This window comes from Diceros bicornis, chromosome 29, assembly GCF_020826845.1.
Source record: "Diceros bicornis minor isolate mBicDic1 chromosome 29, mDicBic1.mat.cur, whole genome shotgun sequence".
Lineage (NCBI taxonomy): Eukaryota > Metazoa > Chordata > Mammalia > Perissodactyla > Rhinocerotidae > Diceros > Diceros bicornis.
Window position 1 is genome coordinate 15,694,003 of NC_080768.1, and position 26,663 is coordinate 15,720,665.

Below are 26,663 nucleotides of genomic sequence, written 5' to 3' on the forward strand. Positions count from 1 at the left end.
GAGACCGTGTACAGATATTTAGGTCTTCAATTAATGTTCAGTATACTAGAGATGCAAATTCAAAAAATCAAATTTTCCTTTACTAGTGATACAAATTGAAAAATCAAAATTTCCTTAAGTTTTTAGCTTCCATTTATTCTATTTGTAAATTTGGTATTTTTTAAATAATAAAATAAAAACTGTAACTCTCAGGGACCTTTGAAAAACATTTGATCAACTCAAATTGAGGACTAAAATCCCTTTCCTTAATAATTAGCCCCCTTTAGAAATACAGTTAAGAACATTCCCTTAAAAACTTAAGTTGTATTTATAAATTGGGTATATTTAATTTTTAAAAAGCTCTTAGTATGTCAGACTGGGAAGGCTTCAAAACAAATCTTCCAGAGTACTTAATCAGGCTTTGTCATCAGATACGCCAGCCACTGGAGATATGACTATGAACAAAACAGAACAATGAACAGCAATGAATAAAACAGAAAATATCCCTTGCCTTCATGGAGTTTACATTCTTATAACTCTTAAATTCATCCAACTCTTGTAAACCTAATAAACCAAAGTTTTAAATGAGGAGCATTTCAAAGTCAAAATTCGTATATCTTTCAACTTAAAATTGCAAGTCTAAAATCAAATTATATGTTTGAATTAGAATCACAAAGCAAATGTGTGTCTCATTAGTGTCTCTAATCATCTGATATGTAAATACCAGATGTACAAAGTATTCTTAAGCCTGTTTAAAAAATACTATACTATCAAATTGATTTGCTTTATCATTTCTCTATTTAATTCTAAACTTTCCTCATGGTGAAGAGTGGGATTATGCAACTGAGTTTCCCTGGTGGACAGTTCACTACCCAGTGACGGACCGTTCACTACCCAGATACGTGATTGTCTCAAGTAGTTTGAGAGACTTGAAACTAGGACTAGGGATCTAGGACTTGCATATGACCAGAGTAGATCTTTCCACAGGACAGATGGAGACACTGAGTCTGATTTTAACAGTGGCTAATAACAGGTGATTCCACATCCACTTTCTTCGGAAAGCATTGGCTTCACAATATGCTGTTTGCTAGATTCAAACCTTACCTTCAGAGCCTCTTTAGATGTTGTCACCTGATTTAGATGGACAAATTACTTAAGTGCCCCTGCCTCTCCTACTTTACTTTATCTGATTCCAGTCAGCTAACCCAGTCCGTTTACTGCCTGATTCTTCTGTATCTGGCTGTTTGGCATTGGCTCCAAGGGCATTCTGTTGAGTATGGACACTAGATGACTCACTCCCCTTCAAGGCCTGCATTCAGAGGTGGCTGAGTGGGGCTGTAGTTCTCCTCCCCAAATATCCATCAGCCTACTCCCATTCTTTCATATGAACAATGACTGTTTTCTCAGTTTTTTGTGTGTGTGTGTGTGTGAGGAAGATCGGCCCTGAGCTCACATCTGCCAATCCTCCTCTTTTTGCTGAGGAAGACTGGCCCTGGGCTAACATCCGTGCCCATCTTCCTCCACTTTATATGGGATGCCGCCACAGCATGGCTTGCCAAGCGGTGCGTGTGTGCCCGCCCGGGATCCGAACCAGCGAGTCCCAGGCTGCCGCAGCGGAGCGGGCGCACTTAACTGCTTGCCCCACCGGGCCGGCCCCTGTTTTCTCAGTTTTAAGTCAAGTTCATTCAAATTTACCCTCCAGAAAATTCCTGGCTGACCCCTCCCTTTAAACAGATTCTCTCCTCTAATCCCCTTCTCTATAGAAATTCTAAAACTATCATTGCTTCTTTGCTTAAAACCCTTCAGTGGTTCACGCTGCACTGGGAATAGAATACAAAACCCTTAATGTGACCTGCAAGTCCTTGCATGATCTGGCTCTTGCCTTCTTCCATGACCTCATCACACGCCTTTGTCTGATGCTCCAATTCCAGCCACGCTGGCCTTCTTTCACTTCTTCCAACAGAAGCCAAGATTCTTTCTACCTCAGGGCCTTTGCAGGCACCGTTCCCACTTTCTGAAACACCATTTTCCTCACTCTTTGCTTGGATGACTCTTCATCCTGTAGGTCTCAAATTAACTGTCATTTTTTCATAGAAGTTATTCTTCTTTGTAGAACTTAGCAAATTTGTGCATTTATTTGCTTACTAGCTAGACCATAAGCTTCATGGGGCCATGTGTTTGCCTGGCACCCATGGCAGTGCTGGTATATACTAGACAGTCAATAATTATTTGCTGAATGAATAAATATCACAGTTGCCACAGCAATCACCATTAGCCTTCAGTCATAACTATTATAATCCTTCATATAACCACTTTTGGCTCATGGGAAGTACTGAGTAATTGTTGAATTGAGATATCTAAATGCCAATATCTCATGCATTCATTAATACAATTGTTTTTTATTACCTTTACCGTTCTTTACACACTTAGTCTTCTATAGCTTCTAAAGCTGAGGTCTTTCTCTTCTTAGCAGTCCTCTTACAGGAAAGAAGACATTTTAGCAAAATGTACCTTTGGGGGGACTATCCTTTCCTAACTTAAAAAAAAATCACTGTACATTAGCTAATTGATTTACAGCTAGTAATAAATTTTGATTAGTGTAAATATGGGTTCCATATGATACCTAGCGATTTGTATTTTTCAGTTTGTTTATTTCCCCCAGTATCCCAAGAGATGGATGAGTTACACTGGCCCCAGGTTAGAGCGCAGCAGTGAGATGTTGAATAGAAGCTCTAGTTGGAGATTCTATAATGCTGTGGCTTAAACCCCGCCCCCCCTCCCCGCATGGTTCTCCAAGAAACTTGCTGCCCGCCACAGAATTCAAGCTTTGGAATAGCATCAAATTGGGCTAGAACTCCTGAATCTTAACCATTTAGAACCTGCTGTTTTTTGGTTTTTGTTTTTTGCAGTATCAGCCTGATAAGGTCATAGACCCATAAAGATCTCACATCCCTGTCTCTGCACCTTGGCACCTGTGAATATGAAACAACAGCATAAACAATGATTTTGAACGTTGCATCGTCACAAATGAAAACAGCGCAAAAATGTAGACTAAAACACAATGTTGAAAAAGAAAAATCAGGTTCATTTTTGTTGTTTATAACACCAAAGCATTTTTGGAAACCCAAATGGGGAGATAGGCGTTTTTGAAAAATCGGTAGCAGCACCGTCGCGTGGTGTGGGTTCGCGGCAATGTGGCCGCGCGCCTTTAACTCGGCGTGACCTCCGCGTCCCGGGCCGGCGTCCCGAGCCCCGCGCCGCGGCCGGGGCGGCGCATCGCCCCCGCCTCCCCTGCGCGCCGCGCGCGTTGTTGTCGTGTGGCGATTGGTTGTTGGACCAGAAACAGCTGTGCAGAGCCGTGCTGTGTAAAGGGGCCGTGGAGCCGAATGCAGGGTAGCCGGCTGGTCGTGACTCACACCGGGGGCTGGAGGGAGAGAGAGGAAGAGCCGGAGGCCAGCTCCACTGCGTTTCCAGGCGGCGTGGACCAGGTGCCCGAGCGCTTGCGGCTGTCGGAGGACCTCCCCCGGCTCTAGCAGACTTCGAGGTTGGCGCAGGTGGGCAAAGGAGGGCGTCGCAGATCTCCCTGTTCCCACCTGGGGTTTCTCTCCCTTTCTGCCAGGGGGAGGAACCATCCTAAAAGTATGTAAATATCCAAGCGCTGGGCACTCGCCCAGGTCCCAGCGCCGCCGCAGGGTGTTTTACATGAAACTGAGAAGCCCGACAGGATCCGTGCTCTAACTTAAGGCAGCTTGGTGATTGGCATGAGACTGGGCGGCCGCCGTGCTTCCTGCCCTTCAGGAGCCATTCTGCGCTCTCGCGCCTGAGCGGCGGTGCCACGGTGCGGGGTTCGATCGGCAGGCTCGGCATCCTTGGCAGCCATGCCTCCCGTCGCCGCCTCGGCCAGTAAGTAGGAGCATGCATGTGCAGGGGGCACATGCGTGTCGGGGCACACACACGCGCGCGCACTCACACCGCCCTGAGCCTCGGAAGGAGGAAGATTGACGAGGCGCTGCGGTCGCGAGGACGACTCGGGCTCTTCCTGGATTCGGCAGGAGCCCGCCCGCCGCAGCTGCTGTCTGCAGAGCCTGCTCGGATCCCCGTGCACACGCGCCCCCGCTTCGAGCCTCTGTAATGAAGGCTGCCTCCCGAGGACTGCAGGGGAGGCAGAGCCAGCCTGCGCCCGGGACTGCGGGCCGCGCGGCCGGTAGGCCCAGGGGGACACGACTTGGACACTGTCATCCCCACGCCTCGCTCTGAGCCGCTGGGTTCGGAGGGTCTGCCGCCACCCCTCGGGCTCCCCGGGCGCCCGATCCCGGGTCAGCCCCGGAGGCCTCGGCTTCCTCGTTTGTTTGGGTCTTTTGTGCCGTGGCGCACAGTTGGCTAAGCACTCCGGCGCTGAATCGGGCCATTGTCTGCGCTCCCATTGCTTTCACGCTGCAAGTCTCGGCGCCCCCACCCCGCCCGCCCCCTCTCCGCCTCCTCCTGGCCGGGGAGCCTCCTAACGCGCCTTTCCCCCCAGGAATCTGGAAGCTATAAGCCGGGCGGATTGCAAATGAAGTGTAATGCATTGTGGGACGTGTGTAAAATCGGAGCCTTCGCCGTGGGGGGGTGTGGGGGCGTGGGGAGGGCCGGACCCGCCGCTGGCGGTGTAGACGCCGACGAGGAGGGGCTGGGAAAATGTGCGCAGAGTCCGCCTGGGTCGTGCCCGCCGTAGACGGATGAAGCCGCGCGCTGCGCCCCGGCGCTGAGGCCCGGAGGATCCGGGCAGCAGGTCGCCCTCCCCACCATGAAGAAGACCCGGAGCACAACCTTGCGGCGAGCCTGGCCTAGCTCGGATTTCTCGGACCGGGCCTCGGACCGCATGAGGTCCCGCAGCGAGAAAGACTACCGCCTGCACAAGCGCTTCCCCGCGGCCTTCGCGCCCCAGGCTGCGCGGGGCTACATGACATCAGGTGGGTACCCGCGTTCCTGCCCCGGGCCGGGGCCGCGGGGCGTGCTCGGTGCGCCGCTGCCGGGGTGCTGGCGTGGGAGGACCGGCGGTGATGGATTCGATAAGTTATGGGCAAAGCACGAAAAAATTAGCTCCCATCCACCATTTTGTACCTCCGCAAGATCCACAGCAGGCCCTCTCAATATGGGGTTTGAGAGCTATTAGTTAGGTAAAATAAGGGAGGGGGACGTGCCAGGCGTTTGGGCTGCAAGCAGATAAATGCCTGCAACCTCCGTTGCAGCAGCCTCCTTGAGCTTTGTGGCAGAGCCTGCGTCCAGTGTTGCCTGCGGTACCCGGCTGGCTTGCTCCTGCATTGTGGCCAGTTATCCTAGTGGGTATTTAAACAACCCTATTTTCTTAAAAGGGAACAGGTTCCATGCAAGGCGCTGGATGGTTTGAGTCGGGGACGAGCTCTGCATCCATCTCAGGCTCGTCTGGTTTGCACGCAGAGAACTCTGTTGGAGCTCATTGAATGCATTCAGTGGGGTAATGGTGTGTATGCGGACTGGATGCTCACATGATTCTGCGTGGATTTAGCATATGTTGCTTTGAATCAGGGTGTATGGAAAGCATGGAGGCTGTATCGTGTGTTTGCACATCAGACAGTAAGGACTAGCAAACCGAGAAATGGAAACGAAGGCTTTGAAAAAGGGTTCATCTTAAAATGCAGTGCTGTTCAAAGCATTTCCGAAGGAGCTTTGGAAATACAACCGAATGGCTTTGGTGTGTGACTTGGGGACCCAGGGATGAAATACTGGAGGAGATGCTGAGGAGGAAAATCCTGGAACTCTTTCGTTGTTTTCTCCTTCCTTATTTTTGACCACTTGTATGTAATGATGTGTAAGACATCAGTTTTTGTTTGTTTTTCATTCTGAAAGAATTAATTTTCTTCTAAACACAATGTCATGGAAGAACCGAGGTTGTATTTGAAACCACAAACTCAACCAAATCGTTCTAAGCCCTGTCTTAACTGGGAAGATTGCTTTAAGCCTATGGTTGGTACTTATAGCCTAGCTCTACTGTCTTTGCCCCAAAACAGCAAGTTTCTTAAAACTGGGGCCAGTATCTCATGCTTCAAAAATGTCTCATGACCACATTTCCATGAATGTAAAACCTAAATAAAATAACCAACTTTTTTATTGCAAGATCTGGCAGCATAAGGATGTTGTACTATTTTGGCAGAAAGGCTCTCTTGATTTTCTCTTTCATGAAAAGCCAGATTTGTAAAGGAAGTGACAACTACAGTTTATACTTGAGTCATTTAAGTCAATCACTGCTGCGGTTGCTATATTCTTCAGACTTGGGACAGCAAATTTTGAAACACACCTAAATCCACATCTAACCTCAAGACATATAGGTACATAAATGCATGTATCCACTGAGTGTTCGGATAATCCCAGGTTTCATGTACTTAGGGTTTGAATGTCTTCATTCCACAGTGAATAGTTCCCCTCTTTTTTGCCCCTCTTTGGGAACCAGTGCTGATACCAAGTGTGAAGCTAGAAGTGAAGGGTCAGCTGTTTCAGGTTGGTGGTTTTCTTTGCAGATTTCGTGTTAGGTTACTACTGAGACAAGAAGACCAAAAGGTGAGGGGAGAAGAGCTGTGTCATTCATTCAGCATTTTACGGAGTGCGCCGTAAGAGCGGAGTGTCTTACTGGATTCTCATGGGGCTATAGGTTTGGATATAATAGGGTTTTGTCCAGGGGGGGAGGACTATTATTTATTCATCATTTTAAATGTTAGCTAATACATGTAATAAAAGGTGTTGGTGCTAATGGAAGGGTATAGTAAATATTAAGACAAACACAATGAACACTAGGAGAGTAGGTGGAACCTTTCTCATATGTATCTTTTTGGGGAGTTAGGGGTGGGGGTATCTAATCAATTTCCTTTTCAGATATGGCTCCTTTCCAAATATGAGTGTTGATAGGAATAGATGGTATATTGAAACACTTTGAGATCTTTTTCAAGAAGTTCTCTTCCTCTTAAGAAGTGTAAAGGAAATCCACTTGTATCAAGTTAGTGACTCTGGGTACAAACAGAGCCTTGGTCACATAAAGTGAAATGGAAAATGAAGCAGCTAGAAACATAGGAGGCTTTTCATATTTCTTCTTTCTGTTTTTCCAGTCATTTGGTGTAATAACTGCTGGTACGATCCTACTTCATTTTCCATAAAAAGAGTTCTCTGTTGTTGGGTTCAAAGGACGTGATAAGCCTCTTCAAAGATGTGCTAAATAAAATAACTTCAGTCGAAACTGTCTTTAGAAATCACCACCAACAAATATTCCTAAAAAATATGGGGAAAACTTTTTTTTTTAACTTTAGGAAAGGAGAGATCCTTGGAAATTTTAATAGCTGTCCTTTTGATCTAGCATACTTATTACACAGGAGGTACATCAAGTTTAACTCTGTTTATTAAGGCAAAAGCGCAGGCATTCCATAATAGGTTTCTAATGAGACAGCACCATTTCAGACTTTTCTCCACTGATAAGTAATTACCAGTTCGAAATGTGATGTATAGCAATAGACTTGACATTTAGCCTTGCTTTTTTCATATGCCCTCAGGATAAACTACACTTAGGCTGAGATTAGAATAGGCACATACAAAACTTACAGAAGGACAGTTAGAGAATTCTGAAACTTGAAATCGTGAAGACCTTGCCTTATATGACTGTTGAAGCCTCTGATTCATGCTACCACATCTAAAATAATCCTAAGAATTCACATGCCTCCTGGCAACAGGCAAGTTCACAGGCCATGAGATGAGTTCATTGTTCATCTTGAATATTAATTTCCCAGTGGTAGTTTCTGGGCAGAAGGGGGAACATCTTGCCTTTGGTTCAAATCAAGATGAATAACAAAATGTGCATCGATTATCTAAAGAATGAAAGAAGTTAGACCCATTGGATGTGGGATCCTTCTGCATTTTCTAAAACTAGAAAATATGATATGAATGAACTAGAGATAAAAGTAAAACTCCCCCCAAAGAGGGAAATATCTGTGTAATTCTTAGTGCTTTATATATGAAAACTGCTCACATACCTCCATGAAATGATTTTCAAGGCCCCATACCTTTTGTTGATGAAGCTATTAAGAGCCTTCTCTGTTAGAACCATGTGAACAGTGACCTCTTTATACAAATGATGCTACTAACTTTTCATTTTCTTCCCTCTCCTCTCCCTCAGCTCTGAGGATGGGTTCTGCTTTATATTCCCCAGGTAATGCCACTGAGTTTGGGCGCATTCTGTTAATCAAGAATTTAATGTAATTTTTCCACTAGGAAGGTTCTACAGAGCGTGTTCATAAAAGGTGTTGCTTATGAATGAGATACCCCCAAAGTCGTGATACTTTTAGATTGGTACTTGTCATTTTAAAGAACGGTAAAGCAGACAATTTTAATACTATGGCTTTAAAGGATTCGAAAAGAAAGATAAAACAAAAGCCCCAAACTGACATCCTAAGAGCATTTAAATCAGTTTTGTCTGCCCATGCAACTGATGTAATCAGTGGGGAAGAATGGGCTGCACGACACCTTGATGAGTTCATTAGTTTTCGCGTTTTGAGACTAATTCTGGGGCACAGTTGATTGTGTGTCCCAGTTCCTTATGTTCTGTTATTTTAAGAGACATGAGAGTTTTCTAGGAGTGGAGGGTGGACACTCGAGGTTCTAATCTGGGCCTGCCACAAACCAGCTGTGTCCCTGGCGAGTAACCTGACCTCCCTCCGTCTGTGATGGGTCCTCCTGGTCCACGCTTCCGTTACAGAATGGGGCTCCTCGGTGGCTCTGTAATGAGCGAGCGCAGGATTTCTGAGCACTTACACAGAAATCGTTAGAAATAACCTTTGCCCTTCCTACTTATTGGAGTCATGTGCTTCCGTATGTGGGGTCCGTGGGAATAGTGCTCATTTCGCAGTGGAATCCTATTTCCTGTCGTCCCCAAATGTTACATGAAATGTCTGTATTAGGGCTTGTCCTGTTGACCAGAGTAAGGGGGTGGGGAGATGATGGATGAAGACCTGGCAAATTATACTCATATGCGAGTTTTAGTCAACAGCATCCTGTCGCCTCCTTCCCCTCTTTGCAGAGACCCATTTTCAGCCTAGCTGCTCCAACTGTGTCTTAATTTGAAACTACCTGTGTTGGCTCCTTTCATCAGGAAGGTGGAAGTGAGGCATATTACACTCGGTGGTGAATAACTTTATTCTTTATTTCCCAGGAGAACATGAATGTGCTTACAAAAGGTCACCCCTCTTGGTATTTCAATATCTTTTACACTCTTGTGAACGTTTTTATTTGAAAAAAGGAATATGAGTATATTGTATAAAAACCTTAGCATTTTTATACCTCCAGAGCAATTCTGGCTTAAATTCTCTATAGCCTAGAGAGTTAGGACAGTTCAGACAATGGTATGTTCTTTGATACAAGATTGCTTATGCTGGGTGCAGATATAACCAAGGAGCAAAATCTAGTTAGATCCTTGCTGGTGGGATAATAGGCTGACTTTTGAATTAGGGACGTGCTTTTGTAAATCAGTCCTAGAAACTGTGTGACGCCTAATCCATAAGGTAGAAAGTAGAGGGTCTTGTAGTTTATGAGAATATAGACTATAGTGAACTGTAAATTAATCTTAGCCACAAGAAAGAAATGACATGGATAATTTTTTAAGTAGATAATAAACTTTTCTTTGAGTAGTTAATCCCTAGACTATTTTTATTGACATTGGAATGTGCAACCAGTTGGTCAGAAAATCCTATTGATTTCTACTCCCTAAATATTTCTAAAATCTGCCCATCCCTCTTGATCTCTGTCGTTTAAATCATCTTTTGTTCTATTATAGTATCTTCCAAACTAACCTCTCTTCCAGTGTAATTCATCCTCCGCCTGTCCCTGGAGGGTTTTTGTGTTTTTGTTTTGTTTTTTTGTTTTATAATCTCTCCTAAAGCAAAACTGGCCATGTTATGTCTCTTTTCAATGTTTCTCATGCCTGTGGATGAAGTCCTGGACCAAGGCTCTTCATGGCCTGACTTCCCTCGCTTTTTCCACCTCATCTTCTGTTTCTTCCCCCACCACCCTGTGCTCCAGGCTCTGGAAACTCTTTACCTTCAGCAATATACCTTGTTGCCATTTTGTGCCTTTTGTAATTTATGTCACACTGCTTAGAGTGTGCTCCCCATCTTTACAGGTCTGATAGAATCCTATTTAACCTTCCAGAACCAGCTCCTACATGCTTCTCTTTCAGTCTTCACTCCTCCCTTCTAGAGTGAACCACTTGCATGGCATTTGTTTTCTGCTTGTGTTACAGCAACAGGGTCACATTATGTTGTACCACGGGTTTATGTATGCATCTCCTGTACTAGCCGGCGAGTTCCTCCATGGCAGTACATGTTTTATTCACAGCTCTGTTTTGCCAGCAGCCACAGAGCTTGGCACATATCAAGCAGTCAGTAAATGTTTACTGGATGAATAAATAAAACATGGCACTCTTAAACAGTTGGATGAAGAAATGTCTTGAACTCCTAATGTTAGTCATCCTTTCATAACTATGGAAGTTCTATGTATACAAGGTTCTAGTCTTCTAGGACCTCCTGTTGTTGTTGGGAGACAGGACCAGCTCTCAATGAGTTGACCGTTAGAAAGCAGTAAGTAATACATACGATCAAGAGTCATATAGTTGATATGGTTGGTACAGTGGAATAGGGGTTCAGAGAAGAGAAGGATGTCAATTAGAAAAGGCTGCCTGGAGGGAGGACTTGCTTGGGTCTTGAAGGACTGGGTAGGATTTGAAGGACAGAGGAGAAGGATTGGGGAAGGTTGTGAAAGCAGTACGAACCAAGATGTGAAGCTGGAAATGAAAGTGTCTGTGTGAAATTGGTCCTACTGTAACTATGGGGTGTAACTAGAAATAATGTGTAGCTAGGCCAGGTGGGATCTTGAAATGTAGGCAGAATTCAGAGTTTATGGGGTAGGTAATAAATTTGTGAATTTGGGAGAGAAACGACGAAAGGAGCATTTTAGGAAGGGGTGTCTGGCAGTGGTTTGCAGGCTAGATGGAAGAGATGAGAGCCTCGAGGTCAGAGACCCCCTGGGAAGGGTTGAGGGGGCTGGTGTGATCAAGCAGTAGTGTGATGAGGGACCACCACACGACAGTGTTTCCCAACACTGCTAGATATTAGCACATCACTCTCAAGATTGTTTTTAACCATGTCCATATACCACCTGTATTGTTATTTACTTAATCTTTTTATTTAACTTGACCCACTTTTTTTATTTAAATGAATTAAAAAGAACATTTTGTATTTTATGTGAAATAATGGGTCTCATTTGATAAGTATATTTTTCTAATCCCCGTTAAAATTAATCTGTAGCTATTTCACTGAAAAATAACTGGGGACCATCTAAAATGACCTCACATACCTGAGTGGTACTCATGCCACAATGTGGAAAACCTGTATTGGCCAAGGAAGGAGGTATGGGAGTGTGGAGGAAAGAGAGAATTCAAGAAAGCAAAGAAACTGGCTGTTCTTTGTGATTGGGTTTAAGAGGGGCAAAAAAAGAAAAGGTGAATCAAAGATTTTTGTTGGAAGAATGCAATAAATGACCTGGAGGCTGAGGGACATGGAGCAGATGATGGGTTTCATTTTAGACATAACAGGTTGGTTGTCCAAGCAGAGAAGTCCTTTAGTCACAAGTGTCAAAGGTTAGCGGTATAATTTGGAGGTCATCCACTTGACACTGTTCGTTGAGAATTCGAGACTAGCTTAGCTTTTTGCACTTTATGTTCCTCTTTTTAGAGGGGAGTTGATGACTTATTTCTATTTCCATTAGATGGAGGGTTAGTTGGATTCCATTAACTTGAGTCCTACTTGGGTTTTTGAAAATCTGGGGAATCAAGGTTGGGATTGCTTAGAAATTGTCTACTCTCCTGTTCCTACAGGTAAAGTGCTTTTTAATTCTTGGCTTTGTTTTATTAGTGTTTGCATTTATTCAGAAGCTGTTGTATTGTTGATAAAAGGGATATGCTTCTGATATCTGGAGTCAGGTTTGAAAAGAGAACTATGGAAGTCGCAACACAAAGACCAGACCAGCTATGTAAATAATGTATATTTCAAACATCTGTCATATACCTATTCAGTTGAAAAATTATGGCTTAGGTAATTCATACACACAGTTAAAATCTCCATTTATCTTTCTACTTAAATCCGTGATGGCCCCTCCAGGCCAAGTTTTCTCTTTTTGAAGATAAAAGAGAGATATTTGGCAGACGCCTGTGGGTATTAGGGTAGCAGGGCTTATGCCCGGCCCTATCATTCTGATGGCTGTAGTTTTAGAGGGCAGGACCAGCTAGTTTTGTAATTAACACCCCCACTTCACCCCTGCTGCAAATTCCTGTCTAGTTGATTTCCCTAAGAGAGCTAATAGACCATTTATAGCTTTCGGCATAGTCAGCTTTTGCTTTGAAACCATTTCATTATTAGATGAAATGAAGGCCCCCGTAGCGATTGAGGTACATTGAGTAGTTGTCATTTTTTTGGCTGCCCGGCATCTGAACCCCCCTCTATGTCTATGTAAGTCCCCATTGTTATGGGTTGAATGCGTCCTCCCAAAAGATACCTGTTGAAGTCCTAACCCCTGGTACCTGTGAATGTGACCTCATTTGGAAATAGGGTCTTTGTCGATGTAATTAAAAGATGTAGTCATACTGGAGAAGGGTGGGCCCTAAATCCAATATTACTGGTGTCCTTATAAGAAGAAGGAAAGAGACACAGACACAGGGAGAAGCCCACGCGAAGATGGAGGCAGAGATTTAGTGACGTGTCTACAAGCCAAGGGACGCCAAGGGGGTTGCTGGCAGCCACCAGAAGCCAGGAGGGAGGCATGGAACGGACTGTCCCTCAGAACCTCCAGAGGGAAACAATCCTGCTAACACCTGAGTTTCTGACTTCCAGCCTCCAGAACTGTGAGGGAATAAATTTCTGTTGTGTTAAACCACCCAGGTTGTGGTACATTGTTTCCGCAGCCCCAAGGAAACAATACACCCACCTTAGGAAACTTGGTGGGAGACGGAACCCTCATTTCTCTATGTAGACGCTGCACGTGCCATGGAACTGCCTTCCTGGCATCGAGGACATGGGTGCGTGACCTAGGTTTCACCAATTACACACTCCCTTCCAGGCTTCGAATCAGGCGCTTGTAGGGCAAGGTGGTGGGGGCTATGCGGCATATTATCCGGAGTGTGGTGGTGTTGCAGAAAGATGGCATTCTGGAGGCAGTGGGACAGCAGGCAGGTAGTGTCCACCGCCTGGCAGTGTTGGCGGTGAGCTGTACTGTCGGTGCTTGGCAGTGGCTGCCGAGGAGTCCTCACTGAAGCAGCTCTGGCTGTGGCATTCCCAGCCTGGATCTCCAGGTCTCCCTGTAGTCCTCCGAGTTATTCAGTCTATTTCAGTAAATGTATTTTCTGAGAGGCTGTGAAGCACAGCCGTTTAGAACAGAGACACAGGCCAGGTGATCCGTAATCCAGCCTTTCCATTACTGGCTGGGTCAACTTGGATAAATTAACGGTTTCCCAGGGCCTCAGTTTCCTTACCTGCAAATTGAGAATAATAATAGTAGCTACTCATTTGGTTTTGGTGAATTATATGAATTAATAATATACATAAAGCACTTAGAACCAAGCTTGGCACACAGGAAGCATCATATCAGTATTACTTGTTATCGGTATTATTAAAAAGAGCCAGCATGGTTTCTATGGCATGTAACTAACAATCCCAACGGGCACAAATAGAATGTCAACAGGATCTCAATAGTTGTCACTTCAAAGTGTGATAGAAAGAGTAAACTGCATATAAGCTACACAAAGAAGTACAGTTGAGTTTTACTTTGCAACCATGTTGCCTTCATTTTGTAACAAGCTTCTAAAACCCTTTGGTTTTCCCTCTTCAGTTATACTTAGTTTCCATCTGCCTTTCGTCCAGCTACCTCCTAGTGTTTAAAACTCAGCTCAAGTGTTAGCTCCTTCAGGAAGCCTCTTTGCAAATCCTGATGGAATGGCTGAGCTGCGCCGTCTCTGTGCTCACATCGCACCCTTTGTACGCCTCTGAAATAATTTACACATCTGTCGTCATTTGCTTGTCTGATCCTCCCTCTAGACTGGAAGCTCTTTGAGAGCATGGCTCCTGCCTTACTTCAATTTGTTCTTGCAAGTGCCAGGGGTGTAGTAGGTGTGCGGTAGGAGGTTAAATGTATAGCTCTGGGGAACCATTGTCTTGCTAATGTTCCTGGTAGTGTCAGTGAAATCTCTGACCTCTGTTTTTCACTTCTCTCCTTAACTATATTCGCAGTTGGTGCCCTGGGGGTGGATGATAAGAGGCCTCCAGGGGTATCAGTAGTCTTGGACCATTCCCATTGGGCCAAAGCAATAAACTGGGGCAGCTTAGATATCCACCATGTTGTACATATATAGGCTTCCATCTTGAGATTTTAAAAATTCCAGCATGGATCTTTGGTGAAATTATAAAACAGTATAGCTTTTTTGAATCCATCGATCTTCAAAGATAAAACATCACTTTAGATTACGTTTATAATTATAGTGGGGGTTCCTGTTAACCTAATGAACTCATTTGAATTTTCATTTTGTTTGGCTTTAAAATAATTGAAAAGAGTATTTGGACATTTTTTCCCCTAAACTTGCTAACTGGTTATTTATAGCGAAGGCAATGGAGAACTGTTGATGAACTTAAAAAAAAAAAAAACTTTTAAAAAGTCTGTTTAGGGGCCAGCCCAGTGGCATAGTGGTTAAGTTTGTGCGCTCTGCTTCAGTGGCCCAGGGTTCATGGGTTTGGATCCCTGGTGCGGACCTATAAACTGTTCATAAAGCCATGCTCTGGCGGTGTCCCACATACAAAATGGAGGAAGTTTGGCACAGATGTTAGCTTAGGGTCAATCTTCCTCACCAAAAAAAAAAAAAAAAAGTAAAAATAAAAAGTCTGTTTAGCCAGGGAGTAAACATGTGCAGAAGAGCAGAATCGTGAGGATGGTCATAGTGACACATGGGTTTTTCCACATTGTAATTGTGGCTTCAGTCTTAGGTTCATCCTGTGCCTTTATACAGCGATGGGGCATTGTGATTTAGGGCTTTGAAGTCAGACGGTTATACATTGGTGTCCTGGCACCCCCTTGCTGGCCACATAATCTTGACAATTTATATAATCAATCAATCCTCTGTTTCTCATGTAAAATGAGGATAAAATAGTATCTAACTTATAATTATTATGTGGATTAAATGAGCAAATGCATGCAAAATAATTAGCATAGTGCCTGACACACAGTGAGAACTTAATACATTTTTGCTGCTGTGTTATTATTTCTTTTGGGACATAACTCTGCAGGATGGACTCATTCCTAAATATTTTACCCCCGAGGCTACAGACGAAGGGAGACAACGGGCAGCTTGGCCAAGGTCAGGTACAGTTAAAAACAGCTTTAAATCTGATTCTTACGCTTGGTATTCATTTCATCAGAAATCAAATATTCCCTTCCTTATTGATTTTGGAATTTGATCTTCTAAGAAATCTACAGAATTATTCATTTATCTAAGTGGACTTGCTTGTCCTTGAATTTCCATCTTAGCAAAAACGGTAGAGAGTCGTTGTGTATTCAATATTCCTGTGAGATATAAATCTAAGAGAACTTGGCTTCACCTAAAATCAGGGAAATGGTGCCCTGTGTAATCAGAGATGCTTATATTGACTTTTCAGTTGAAGATAAAGAAAAAAAGCCTCTTTCTAGCTGAGGGATGAGCTGTGTGTTTGTGTGTGTTTGCATATGCAATAAAAACGAGTGTCGGAGCCGGCCCGGTGGCGCAAGCGGTTGAGTGCACGTGCTCCGCTGCAGGGCCCAGGATTCGCCCGTTTGGATCCCGGGCGCGCACCGCCGCGCTGCTTGGTAAGCCATGCTGTGGCGGCGTCCCATATAGAGTGGAGGAAGATGGGCATGGATGTTAGCCCAGGGCCAGTCTTCCTCAGCAAAAAAAGAGGAGGATTGGCAGATGTTAGCACAGGGCTGATCTCCTCACAAAAAAAATAAAAACGAGTGTCACAGACACACAACACGAGAAGGGAAAGCCATGACTGAGGTCCGTCCTTCAAGGCCAGTTTTGAAAGTGAAGCCCAGTGGCTTCTCTTCTCCAAACCAAGTGCACTTTCTTCCTTTCATGAATTTAAAACAGTAGTGATGGTCCCGTGAACTCTCAGGTCAGAATGTCCCCCTGGGTTGTGTAAAGGGGATGCTACAGTTTGGGATCTGCTTTTCACACGTGGTAATATTTCAGCAGCTTTCCTGAGAGCAGATGGTTTGGCAGCCGGGCTTGCGGCTCTGGGATGACAGCCTGAGCCCGGGGAGGAGAAAGGGTTTCCCCTCCTCTGCAGCTCTCAAAGCTGCCACCACCTCCGCCTCACCTCACTTTCCAGGCGGACCTGCCAACCATGGCCAGCCAGGATTTGAGAACTTAAAGCTTCCCACTTGTGCTTATTCATTTTCAACACGTTGCCCCCTCCCCAGGTCTCCCTTCCTTAAGGTCAACAGAAAATACCTACAGAAGAACCTCAAGGGTGTTAAGTAGCTTGCTTTATATAAAGGTCATGGCCAACGAATTGAGCTTCAAAAGCCTCCGCTAATTATAACTCCAAAATATGACAAAAGCATTGGCTTTTGTTGGTGAAAGCATAGTTTTTGGAGACTGCAGATCTTCTTTTCCCATATGTTGTAGCCTGCTTGATGTGGGTGATTTAAATATGTGCAGAATTTCAAAGAACATTTGTTTGGAATGCCAAAGGCGTAATAAGTAGTGGTATACCACCCCAACCTTAAGGGCCGTAAACAGAGGTCTCTGGCGTCAAATACAGCAGGAGGGGTGCCGGTGCGTTCTCTCCGGTGAAGCCCTGTAGCTTGTGGGATGGATGCTGTGGGCTTATGACAGGTGTGGTTCAAGCTTACGAAGTGTTGTGAGGTCAGGCCCTGGGAGGCTTCTGTTCAGCTTGCCAGTGGGAAGCCAGGGGTCGAAGGGCCTGAGACATAAGCACAGGCTTCCTTTCTCAGGCTGAGAACGTGCTTCCTAACAAGATAGCAGAGTTCCTGTGTGCTCCTGAATTGTAGATTTCAGAGGGAGCCTTTTTACCCTCAATCCCTTTTCCCCCAAGGAAGGGAACCATTGTTAATTGAGCATGTGCTTGGTACCAGCCAATGCGTAAGAATGACTTCACTTAGTCTTTAGAACAGTCCTAGGAGACAGCCACTAATTAATATTTTAAGCAGTAGAGATGATAAAACTGAGATTTTATGTACATGCACACGTACTTTGTCATGTTTGTATTTGACTGTAAGTCTATATGTTAAATGTTAGTAAAATTAACTTCTTATTTTTAAGTAAATATTTAATATTTTCTCTTATTTACCCCAGTGGTTCGTCTTGCACTCACTCTGGGGACCCCATTTGAGAGGCCTACGTTGTACTGAGAGGGCGGATTTTAGAGCTCCCTGCATATTCTAATAAGTCTAACCTCAAATATTTGTGTATGTTATTTGAAAATAATCTTTACTCTGCCAGCTGAAGTTCTTCTAAGAATTACCTTCCCTTGCCCAAATAGTAGAGCCTCCTAAAATTGGGCAGGGGCTGGGGTTGGGGGCTATTTCCCTGCTGCTGTTTCTTAGCCTTCCTCTTCTTATCACCTTGGAGATCCCTCCATCACGAGGCCTCAGTTGCCTTAATTGGCTCGTGTTATCAGGAGCTGTCAGTCATGCGGTGAACATCCCTGATTCTCGGAGGAGATGAAACAGTTGGGATTGCACAGTTCCTGGGTTTTGCCTTGTTTGGCACAAAGGTACCTGACAACAAAAATTGAAACCTCAAATGGAAAGAAGTCCCCCATATGAACATAATTTCATTGGTTTGTAAACCATTGTCTTCTGCTGACTCATTTTCTCTTGTACTTTTCTTTACGTTTTTAGTTATGAAAAATTGCTGAAGAAACATTAGATTTAATGCAGTTTAACTTTTGCCATCTGTTGTTGTAAGAGTTTAGACTGAACTTTATTTAGAGCATAACAGTAGGCCAGGATCCAAATAATTGAATAATTTGACAGTACCCGGCACAGTAATTTACAATGACAGTATTGGGGGCAGAGAAGAGGGGGTTATGTGGGTCTGAAGGGTGTAAGATGGGATTAAGTCCAAGGTAATCAAGAAATTAATAAACTAGGAATTTTGGTGAATATTATAAAAAAGAAGTATAGATGATTAACATCGGGTAAATGGACTATATCTTTGATAAGAATCAGTTGACTGGTTTAGGGTACATCAGATGTGTATTATAAAATCTTCAATTTGGGGGAAAAAGAAAAGACTGTCCTTGTGATTCCCCATAGGAGCATCACTATTAGAGAAAATCCTTTACAATTTCTCCCAGTTTTTCAGTGGTCAAGGAGGATGAGTTGTAACCCATAGCAATGTAGTGAATGTGAATAATATGAAAGCATAATCTTCATTTAGTATTTCTGCTGGTAGGAGGACTTGCAAAATCTAGCACCATAATCCTTAGAGTGTATAACATTTAGTAATACAAATAAAGCAAACTCCTGTTCTTTAGAACATCTAAGACCAGTCGCAAAGCTTTATGTAATACACAGTGTATTTTCAGAAAAACAAAATATGCTTTTAGATACTATGCAATAGTTAAAAATTATATCTCTTATTAACTCTTCCCCCATTTTATGGCTAGTTAACCAGCAAACACTTAAATTCTCTATATACTAGACTTAAAAATACTAAATAAATATAACACAAAGTTGTGAGCTCTTAAATAGAAAAATGTGATTTATAGTTTCTCTGTATTTTTAACTTTAGAATCAAGGCACCAAAATAGATAAACTCAGAGAAGGCAAAAGGTCAAATTCACTTGTATTCAATTTCCTAAAATTAGAATTTCTTAATGTGTGCATATCTGTTGTTTTAACTTCTTATTGCCAGGAAGGCAATCCGGGAGAGATGTGATTAGTAAAGTACTTCTTTAAAGAAAAGACTTTAACAATATGCAGTAAATTAAACATATGGAAATTGCATTCATCTGAGCTGGAAGACTTTTCGCAAATTCACTGTGCCCTGCTGCTTTGAGAAGATGAATAATTTGTCCCTGAGGTACCAGTATATTTAACTCTATAGATTCATTCTTAGTTACGTATTTTTTTTACCTTTTTTTTTCATTGTGGTAAGATACCAACATTAAATTTACCATCTTAATCATTTTTAAGTGAATAGTTCAGTGGCATTAAGTATGTTCACATTGTTGTGCAACCAACACCACCACCCGTCCACAGAACTCTTTTCATCTTCCGAAACTGAAACTCTACCCATTGAACACTAACTCCCATTCTCTCCTCCCCTTGGCCACTGGCAGCCACCGTTCTACTTTCTGTCTCTGTGAATTTGACTTTGCTAGGGACCTCAGATCAGTGGATCATACAGAATTTGTCCTTTAGTGACTGGATTATTTCACTTAGCATAATACCCTCATGGTTCATGCATGTTGTAGCATATGTCAGAATTTCCTTACTTTTTAAGGCTGAATAATATTCCATTGTATGTATATACCATATTTTGTTTATCCATCCATCTGTTGATGGACACTTGGGTTGTTTCCACCTTTTGCCTCTAGTGAATAATGCTGCTATGAATATGGGTGTGTACCAATTTCTGAGTCCCTGCTGTCAATTCTTTTGGATAAATACCCAAAAGTGGAATTGCTGGATCATATGGTAGTTCTATTTTTTTTTTGTGAGGAGATCAGCCCTGAGCTAACATCCGCCAATCCTCCTCTTTTTTTTTTTGCTGAGGAAGACGGCCCTGGGCTAACATCCGCCAATCCTCCTCTTTTTTTTTTTGCTGAGGAAGACGGCCCTGGGCTAACATCGGTGCCTATCCTCCTCCACTTTATATGGGACGCCGCCACAGCATGGCTTACCAAGCAGTGCGTCGGTGCGCGCCCGGGATCCGAACCAGCGAACCCCGGGCCGCCGCAGCGGAGCGCGCGCACTTAACCGCTTGCGCCACCGGGCCGGCCCCATATGGTAGTTCTATTTTTGATGTTTTGAGGAACCACTATGCTGTTTCTTTCTTTCTTCCTTCCTTTCTTCCTTTCTTCTTTTCTTCCTTCCTTCCTAGCCATCCTAATGGATGAGAGGTGGTCTTAGTCGTGTATTTTAAGAAGTGTGGATATTCATAGCTTCACCATGTTCGAATGATCTGTCTTCTCTGGGAAGTTGGAAGGAAGGTGGAATAACGTCTATGTGGTCATCTCCTGATGATGAGAGAGAAAGCAGAGAGAAGCAGAGAGAAGCTTGATGAGTGTTGGAGGCTTTCTTTATAAAAAGGTCACAGTTCCCTGGTTAATGAGCACAGTGGAAGGTAAAGGTGAGCTAATACCCCCGCTTATCCACGGGGAATATGTTCCAGGACCCCAGTGGATGCCTTGAAACCGCGGATAGTACCGAACCCTATATATGCTATGTTTTTTCCTATACATGCATATCTGAGGTGCAGCAGCAAAACTAGCACGTATTTCTTTTTCCTTCTTCACAATTTCATGGATAGAAAATTGGTTCTTGTGTAGATCTTAGCAACTTCAGTGTACAGTTTTTTTTCTTTCCTTATTAAATCAAGAACTTTTACTTTTCACTTAAAGGAAGCACTATACGGCTTCTCTTTGGCATATCTGAATTGCCAGCATCACTACTCTTGTGCTTGGGGCCATTATTAAGGAAAATAAGAGTTAATTGAACCACAAGCACTGTGACCCTGTGACAGTCGGTCTGATAACCCAGATGGCTACTAAGTGACTAATGGGTGGGTCTTGTGTACAGCATGAATCCGCTGGAAAAAGGGATGATTCACATCCCAGGGGAAACAGAGTGAGACGGCACAAGATTTCTTTATGCTACTCAGAACGGTGAGCAATTTAAAACTTATGAATTGTTTATTTCTGGAATTTTCCATTTAATATTTTCAGGCTGCAGTTGGCCAGGGGGTAACTGAAACTGCAGAAAGTAAAATCGGGGATAAGGGTGGACTACTGTGCAACAAAAGCGTTTCTAGTTTCTTGTGCTTTTATTTGAATATTATTTTCTTTTCCCCCCAAATGGGAGACATACTTAAATGTGGATAAAGTCGACTTGTAATTATTCCAATGCTCTTTCTGTTTGCTGTGTATGCTGTGAGGCCATGCTGTGGGATGCACAGATAGGAGCCCTTACCCTCAGGTTGCTTGCAACACAGTTGAGAGCCTGGAATGTACTTGGAGGTGAACTGCAGAAAACAAAACGTTGGACTTGTGAAAAGTCACACGTTCTAACCAAGGGGTGATGAGAGGTGTGGCTTGAAGTCGTCTTGGTACATTTGGCAGTATGGGCATTGAGTTGTTACTGTCCTTGCATTCTGGATTTATCCACCCGGAGGCAGCCAGGACAGGAACATTCTGTGTAGACTGTAGTTTCCAGACACTGTCTGTGGACCAGTGTTGAGTTGGTTCCTTCTGCAGAGTCATCCAGGGAGCTTGTCAAGCAAATACACGTCTTGGCCCCATTCCTCAAGTATTCAGATTTGTAGGTTTGGGATGAGGCTCAGAATTTTGTGTTTTTAAGAACTCCCTAAGTGATGCTGATGTACCATTAGGTTTGGTAGCCACTGATTTTCCATTACTTGCCCAGGACCATGAGCCTCTCAGTTCATTCATTCATTTATTCACTCCCTTCCTCTCACATTCAGCAAACCAGTATCGATTGCTTGTGTGAGGGCCTCAACTTGTGTCCTTGTTTTAGAGAATTAAGATGAGTTCTTGCCTTCAAGAATCCCACAATTCCGTGGAGACATATAGGAAACAGTTGCAGGACAGTGTAATGCAGGTTATGATGGAACTGAGTAAAGGGTGCTGGAGCATCACATAGCAGGTGCACCTAACAGAAACCTAGGAGGCAGGAAGGACTTCAGAAGAGGTGCTGTGAGCCCTGAGTCAGCCCTTAAAGCCGGGAGTCAGCCGAGCAGGGAGGGACAGCCGGCTGGTTGGAAGTGGTGGGAGATGAAGGCATAAGAGAGTAGAGGCGAAGATCTAGAAAGATCTGAAATTTGACACTGAGGAGCTGTAATTTTATTCTGAAGATAATGAGTCACAGAAGAATTTTAAGCAGGAGTGTGACATGCTGGGATTTGCATTAGAGAGAGATCATCCTGGCTCAGGGGGGAAAATGGATTGAGGGGCCTAGAGGAAGAAATTCGTAGCAAGAGAGTGGATATAGATATGCCTCTAAGGATAACCAGGGCCAGAATGTTGAGGAATTTGACGCCGATGGTGTCTGTCTCCTCCTTGAAGCAGGAAGTCAGCCATCCGCTATGAGAGGTGATGGGCCAGATGGTGATGCGTCAGAATAGCTGTGTTGGTACCAGAAGAAGGATATGTAGACCAGTTAGTGAGCAACTTGAAGAGCCCAGCTGAGGACAGATACCATGAATTTGTGCTGACATTTAATTTTAAATTTAATTTAATGTGATTGAGTGATTTTCATAATTGGTGCTCTTTAATCTGAATACAGAAGTGGAAAAGCCAGACATTCGGATTTTTGTAGGATTGGCACTTGGCCAGACAGAAGAATCAAGAGTAATAAGGAAGTTGAGGTTCCTTTTCTCCCTGTGCTGTAAGTTTGGGTTGAAGCCAGAGCTGGACAGCTCATTTGGGAATGCGGTCTTGACGGAAGTACAGGTGCGGTGTGAGAAGGTGATCCATGGATTCTGCTTAGCCTCTGCATAGGTCTCTGAGGATGGTATTCTCAATGCTCAAAAGGTGGATCTAAATTAGAAAGAAATACGATAGGCAAAATTTTGAATCTTGTCGAACTAAGTCATCTAAAACTCACTTGTAAAGTCATTTCAGGAATCGTTCAAACCTGAGTGTAGTATCATTAAGAATTTTTTCTTAAGGACCATCGGTGTTCTTCTCTAGCTCCAGTCAAGAAAAAGCGATCATCTAATTAGGCCTTTGTCAGATGGGACTTGCTATGTATATAATGTTCCACCAGACAATGTAATAAATATAACTAGGGCTAGAATTGCACTAATTTGGGATAATTAGGAGGAAGACTTGTCTAAATAAGTGAAAGATTTAAATTTTACAGAATGTTTAATGAAATGGAGTCATTACTTGCATGTCCTTAGGCTATCTAACGAATGGATAAATTATTTATAATTAGCATATCAGTTGTTGCCATATAAGAGACTGCTCCTTTAGTATTTGAAAACAGGTTATTTTTTCCTTCTTCAGTAATTGGTATGGTTCCTTGAAACCTTACTTAGCCACTTACTCTTACTAACTAAAGTAAAGATGACCTTGAGCCTATCCCTATCCCCTAATCCCCAAACTCCAAATTGGTAGATTTCAGATTCATGTGAAATTTTATTATATGGGAGGACGAGGTAATTCTGCATCCTTAAAGAGATCTTGGAGGTAGGGGTATGCATGTGTGCTGGTGTGACATCCTAATTATTACCTTGTTTTACACTTTCTGGGACTTACCCAGAGCTCTACATCTGTGAGGAGCTACCTTCTGTCTGCTCTCTCTTCTCCCTTAGGAGAAGCTCTACTTTCTATCTGCAGGTGAGTGAGCAGACCCCTCAGCAGGGCACAGGCTTCCCACCAAGTTGCCCAGAAATGAACTTGGCTCGGTGCATCTCCTTGCTGTTGACGGATTGTCTTGTGGAGGCTGTGATAGGACCAGCATGGTGGCCGTGGTGCTCTACAGAGAGGACAGAATTGCACATTTGTCCCCAGTGGAATAGAGGCCCTAAGGATCTACAGTGTATTATTGCAGTGGTTTGCTTACCAGCTTTGTGGCAGCTTCTTTCTAACAGATTCGTTTGCAGTTCAGGCCATCTGTCTTAAGCGCATTCGTTTCTTTTTCCTTGGTTAAGAAGGGGAACAGCTCTAAGGATGGGGCATTTTTGTACATGATGCTTCCCTCCTGTTCCTCGCTGCATCTTCCCAGAGTAGTCCGCTCCATGCTGAGAATCCCAGTGGCTGCCTTTATTTGCAGAAGATAAGTTCTTGGGATTAAAAACAACCATGGTAACAAAACACATACAACATAAGACTACTCCAGTGCCTGAAGGAGTTTGGATTTTGCCCTCTCAAGATTCTTGAGAAATTTATATTTCAGGTGGAAAATACTGTGGAGAGAATAATAGAGGAGAGCCTTGGTGTCTAGAGGTTTATTAGAGAGGTTTATTATTATTAATGTGTGCTCAAGAAGGAGGTCTAGAAGAAACTTGTAATTTTGCTGAGGCACAGATTTTAATCATGTACCCTGTCAGCGTGGATGTGGGCCACTAACCCAGTGAGTGGGCTGAGCCTCAGCCAGTATCCAATCCAGTGTGGCTCTCTGGGTCTATTCTCCAAGTTTCTGAGACAGGAGGGAATTAAAAACTTGATGTGTTTTCTATTTGGAAATGGTCCTGAAAACAACACCAACCACTACTTTTAGTGAAAGGACTTAAAAGGAAATGAAGATATTTGAGAAAGCCAGAGTTCTTATGCAGAGAAAAAGAAGCTTTGGATAAAGTGTGAAATACAGAATCTGGTGATGATTTGGATCTGTGATGATGTAACTCAAGTCCAGAAAAAGTAACTGCTGTAACCGTCTCGAGAATGTACTCAGATGAATATATATTAATTGCTGTCTTAAGTTTCAAATACATAATTTTTAATGATATGAAGAGGTAACAAAATTTTTAGTTATTGGGAAAATTACGTGGAATATAGTCTTTTTGAAAAGGTAGAGACTTGCTGAAGTCTTTGGACCTATCCATTACTAATGATTAGTTTCTTTTGTACAGCATGTGTGGTGAGACCAGAAGAATATAGAGCTGTACCCTGTGTATCAAGTAACTAGCTATAATGAAGTCAAATACTTTATGCTATTTTTTTGATTCTGTGGTGACATTTGCCTTCCCTCCAATAATTTAGTACGTGTAGATACAAATGCTGTAGGAATTCAAGGAAAAGAATGGTCTTTGTCTGGAAGATTTAGAAGAAATATATCTTCTCTCCTTATGCTACATTAAGTGTAAGTATGTTGGGTCGTTGCCTACCTGAGTGTAATTTTGAGATATAATTTATATCAATAACCAATTGATTGACGTATTTCAAGTATACTGTGTGAGACCGAGCAAGTGATGGAATCTCTGGCCGTAGATCACACCAGGTTCTTCTGAGCCTTCTGTAAACGTTAAAACCAAACAAACAAAGAGACTCTTGCTAAGGATTCATAACTCATTTCTCACTCCACCCCCACATGTACCCAAAAAGAAAACGATTTGGCAGCGCTGTGTGGTGGAGGGCCACAGCATTGGTGAGCTGGCAGTTAAATGTATTTCTGAGATACAACAGCTATCTTATTGGCATTATGTTCACAGCTCCCTGATTATTTTTTACATTGTACATTTTTGTACAATAGATGTACATTATTTTTGTACATCTGTTGCAGCTAATGATCCTAGCTACATAACTTTCGTTTTTAAGAAAGACATTGGTTTTCAATATTAATTTTTAAAGCTTAATAGAATAATATAAACTGTATTTCTTTCTTTTTTGGAGGAAGAAGCCATATTTTTTATGCCATCAGTCAGTATTTCTGAAAACCTGGTTCAAATACTGATCCATGTCTACAATGTTCACCTTTTTCTTTGCATGATATCCCAAGAAACATGTTGTTTCTATAGATGTCTTCAGATCAAAGAAAATGAGCATAAGCCATAACAGAAAGTTCTGTTGGGGATTAATGAAAATGTCTGTATTAGTATCAAAATAGCCCTTGAAAATATTCATCTAGAAACTAGAGTTTGTTGTTGAAATGGTTTCATTAAACCCAAACTCTAGCTTGCTGAGTACCTTTTCCTTTTAGTTTCTCAAAAGGCCTTCATTTATCATCTACTACAATGTGTTTGTTGTGGAGCTGCTGTATTCCTGGCACTCTCTTCTGTTGGTTTATTCAATGGTATCTAGTGTCTGTATGCAGGCAGTATATTAGGTGCCAGGTGTCTAGGGATAGTAAAAGACGCAGGCTCCTATTCTCGTAGAGTCTACAGTCTATTGGGAAAGAAAGGAACTGAAAGAGATTCACGAGGCCCGGGAGGTGGTGAGCAAGGTGAGCAGGAGCCAGAGCTGCGTCTGGAGAGGAAGGCGAATCGGGAGGAGCTGCGCAGGTAGGGTGACCATACAATTTGTCATTCAAGCTGGCACACCTGGGCCGGTGAGAGGGCGCAGTACTAATAAATACACCGGAAGAGCAGGCCTAAGTTGCACTTATCCAGATAAACTGAGGGTACTCTACTTACAGGGGCAAGGAATTTGCATGTTAATCAAGAAGCAGTAAGCAAGGAGCCATGAAAGGTTTTTAATCTAGAGAGTGACATAATAAAACTCTGCATTGTGGAAGGCAAAAGGGGAGGCTTGGGGACCGAGTAAGGGCTGTTCTAGGACCGAGGCCTGGGAATGTGATGACTGGGAGCCTATGGTGACAGTGGAGAGGCAGAGTAGTGGACAGACCTGGGCTGCACTTTAGAGACACAACTGACAGGTCTTGGTGATTGATCGGATATGGCA

At 43.2% G+C, this 26,663-nt stretch overlaps 1 protein-coding gene across 4 annotated transcripts in view; it reads left to right on the plus strand.

The window, feature by feature from the left end:
• STOX2 (storkhead box 2) overlaps positions 1-26,663 on the plus strand; it is a 223,878-nt gene that overhangs the window by 103,944 nt on the left and 93,271 nt on the right. The window contains exon 1 of one of the 4 annotated variants that reach the window (XM_058524960.1): positions 4,667-4,931. The exons of the other annotated variants lie outside the window; for them this stretch is intronic. Coding sequence (XP_058380943.1) covers positions 4,766-4,931 — 166 coding nt within the window. The 5' untranslated portion in view covers positions 4,667-4,765. Of the gene's footprint in view, positions 1-4,666; positions 4,932-26,663 lie in introns of those variants that run through there. 4 annotated transcript variants of the gene reach the window in all.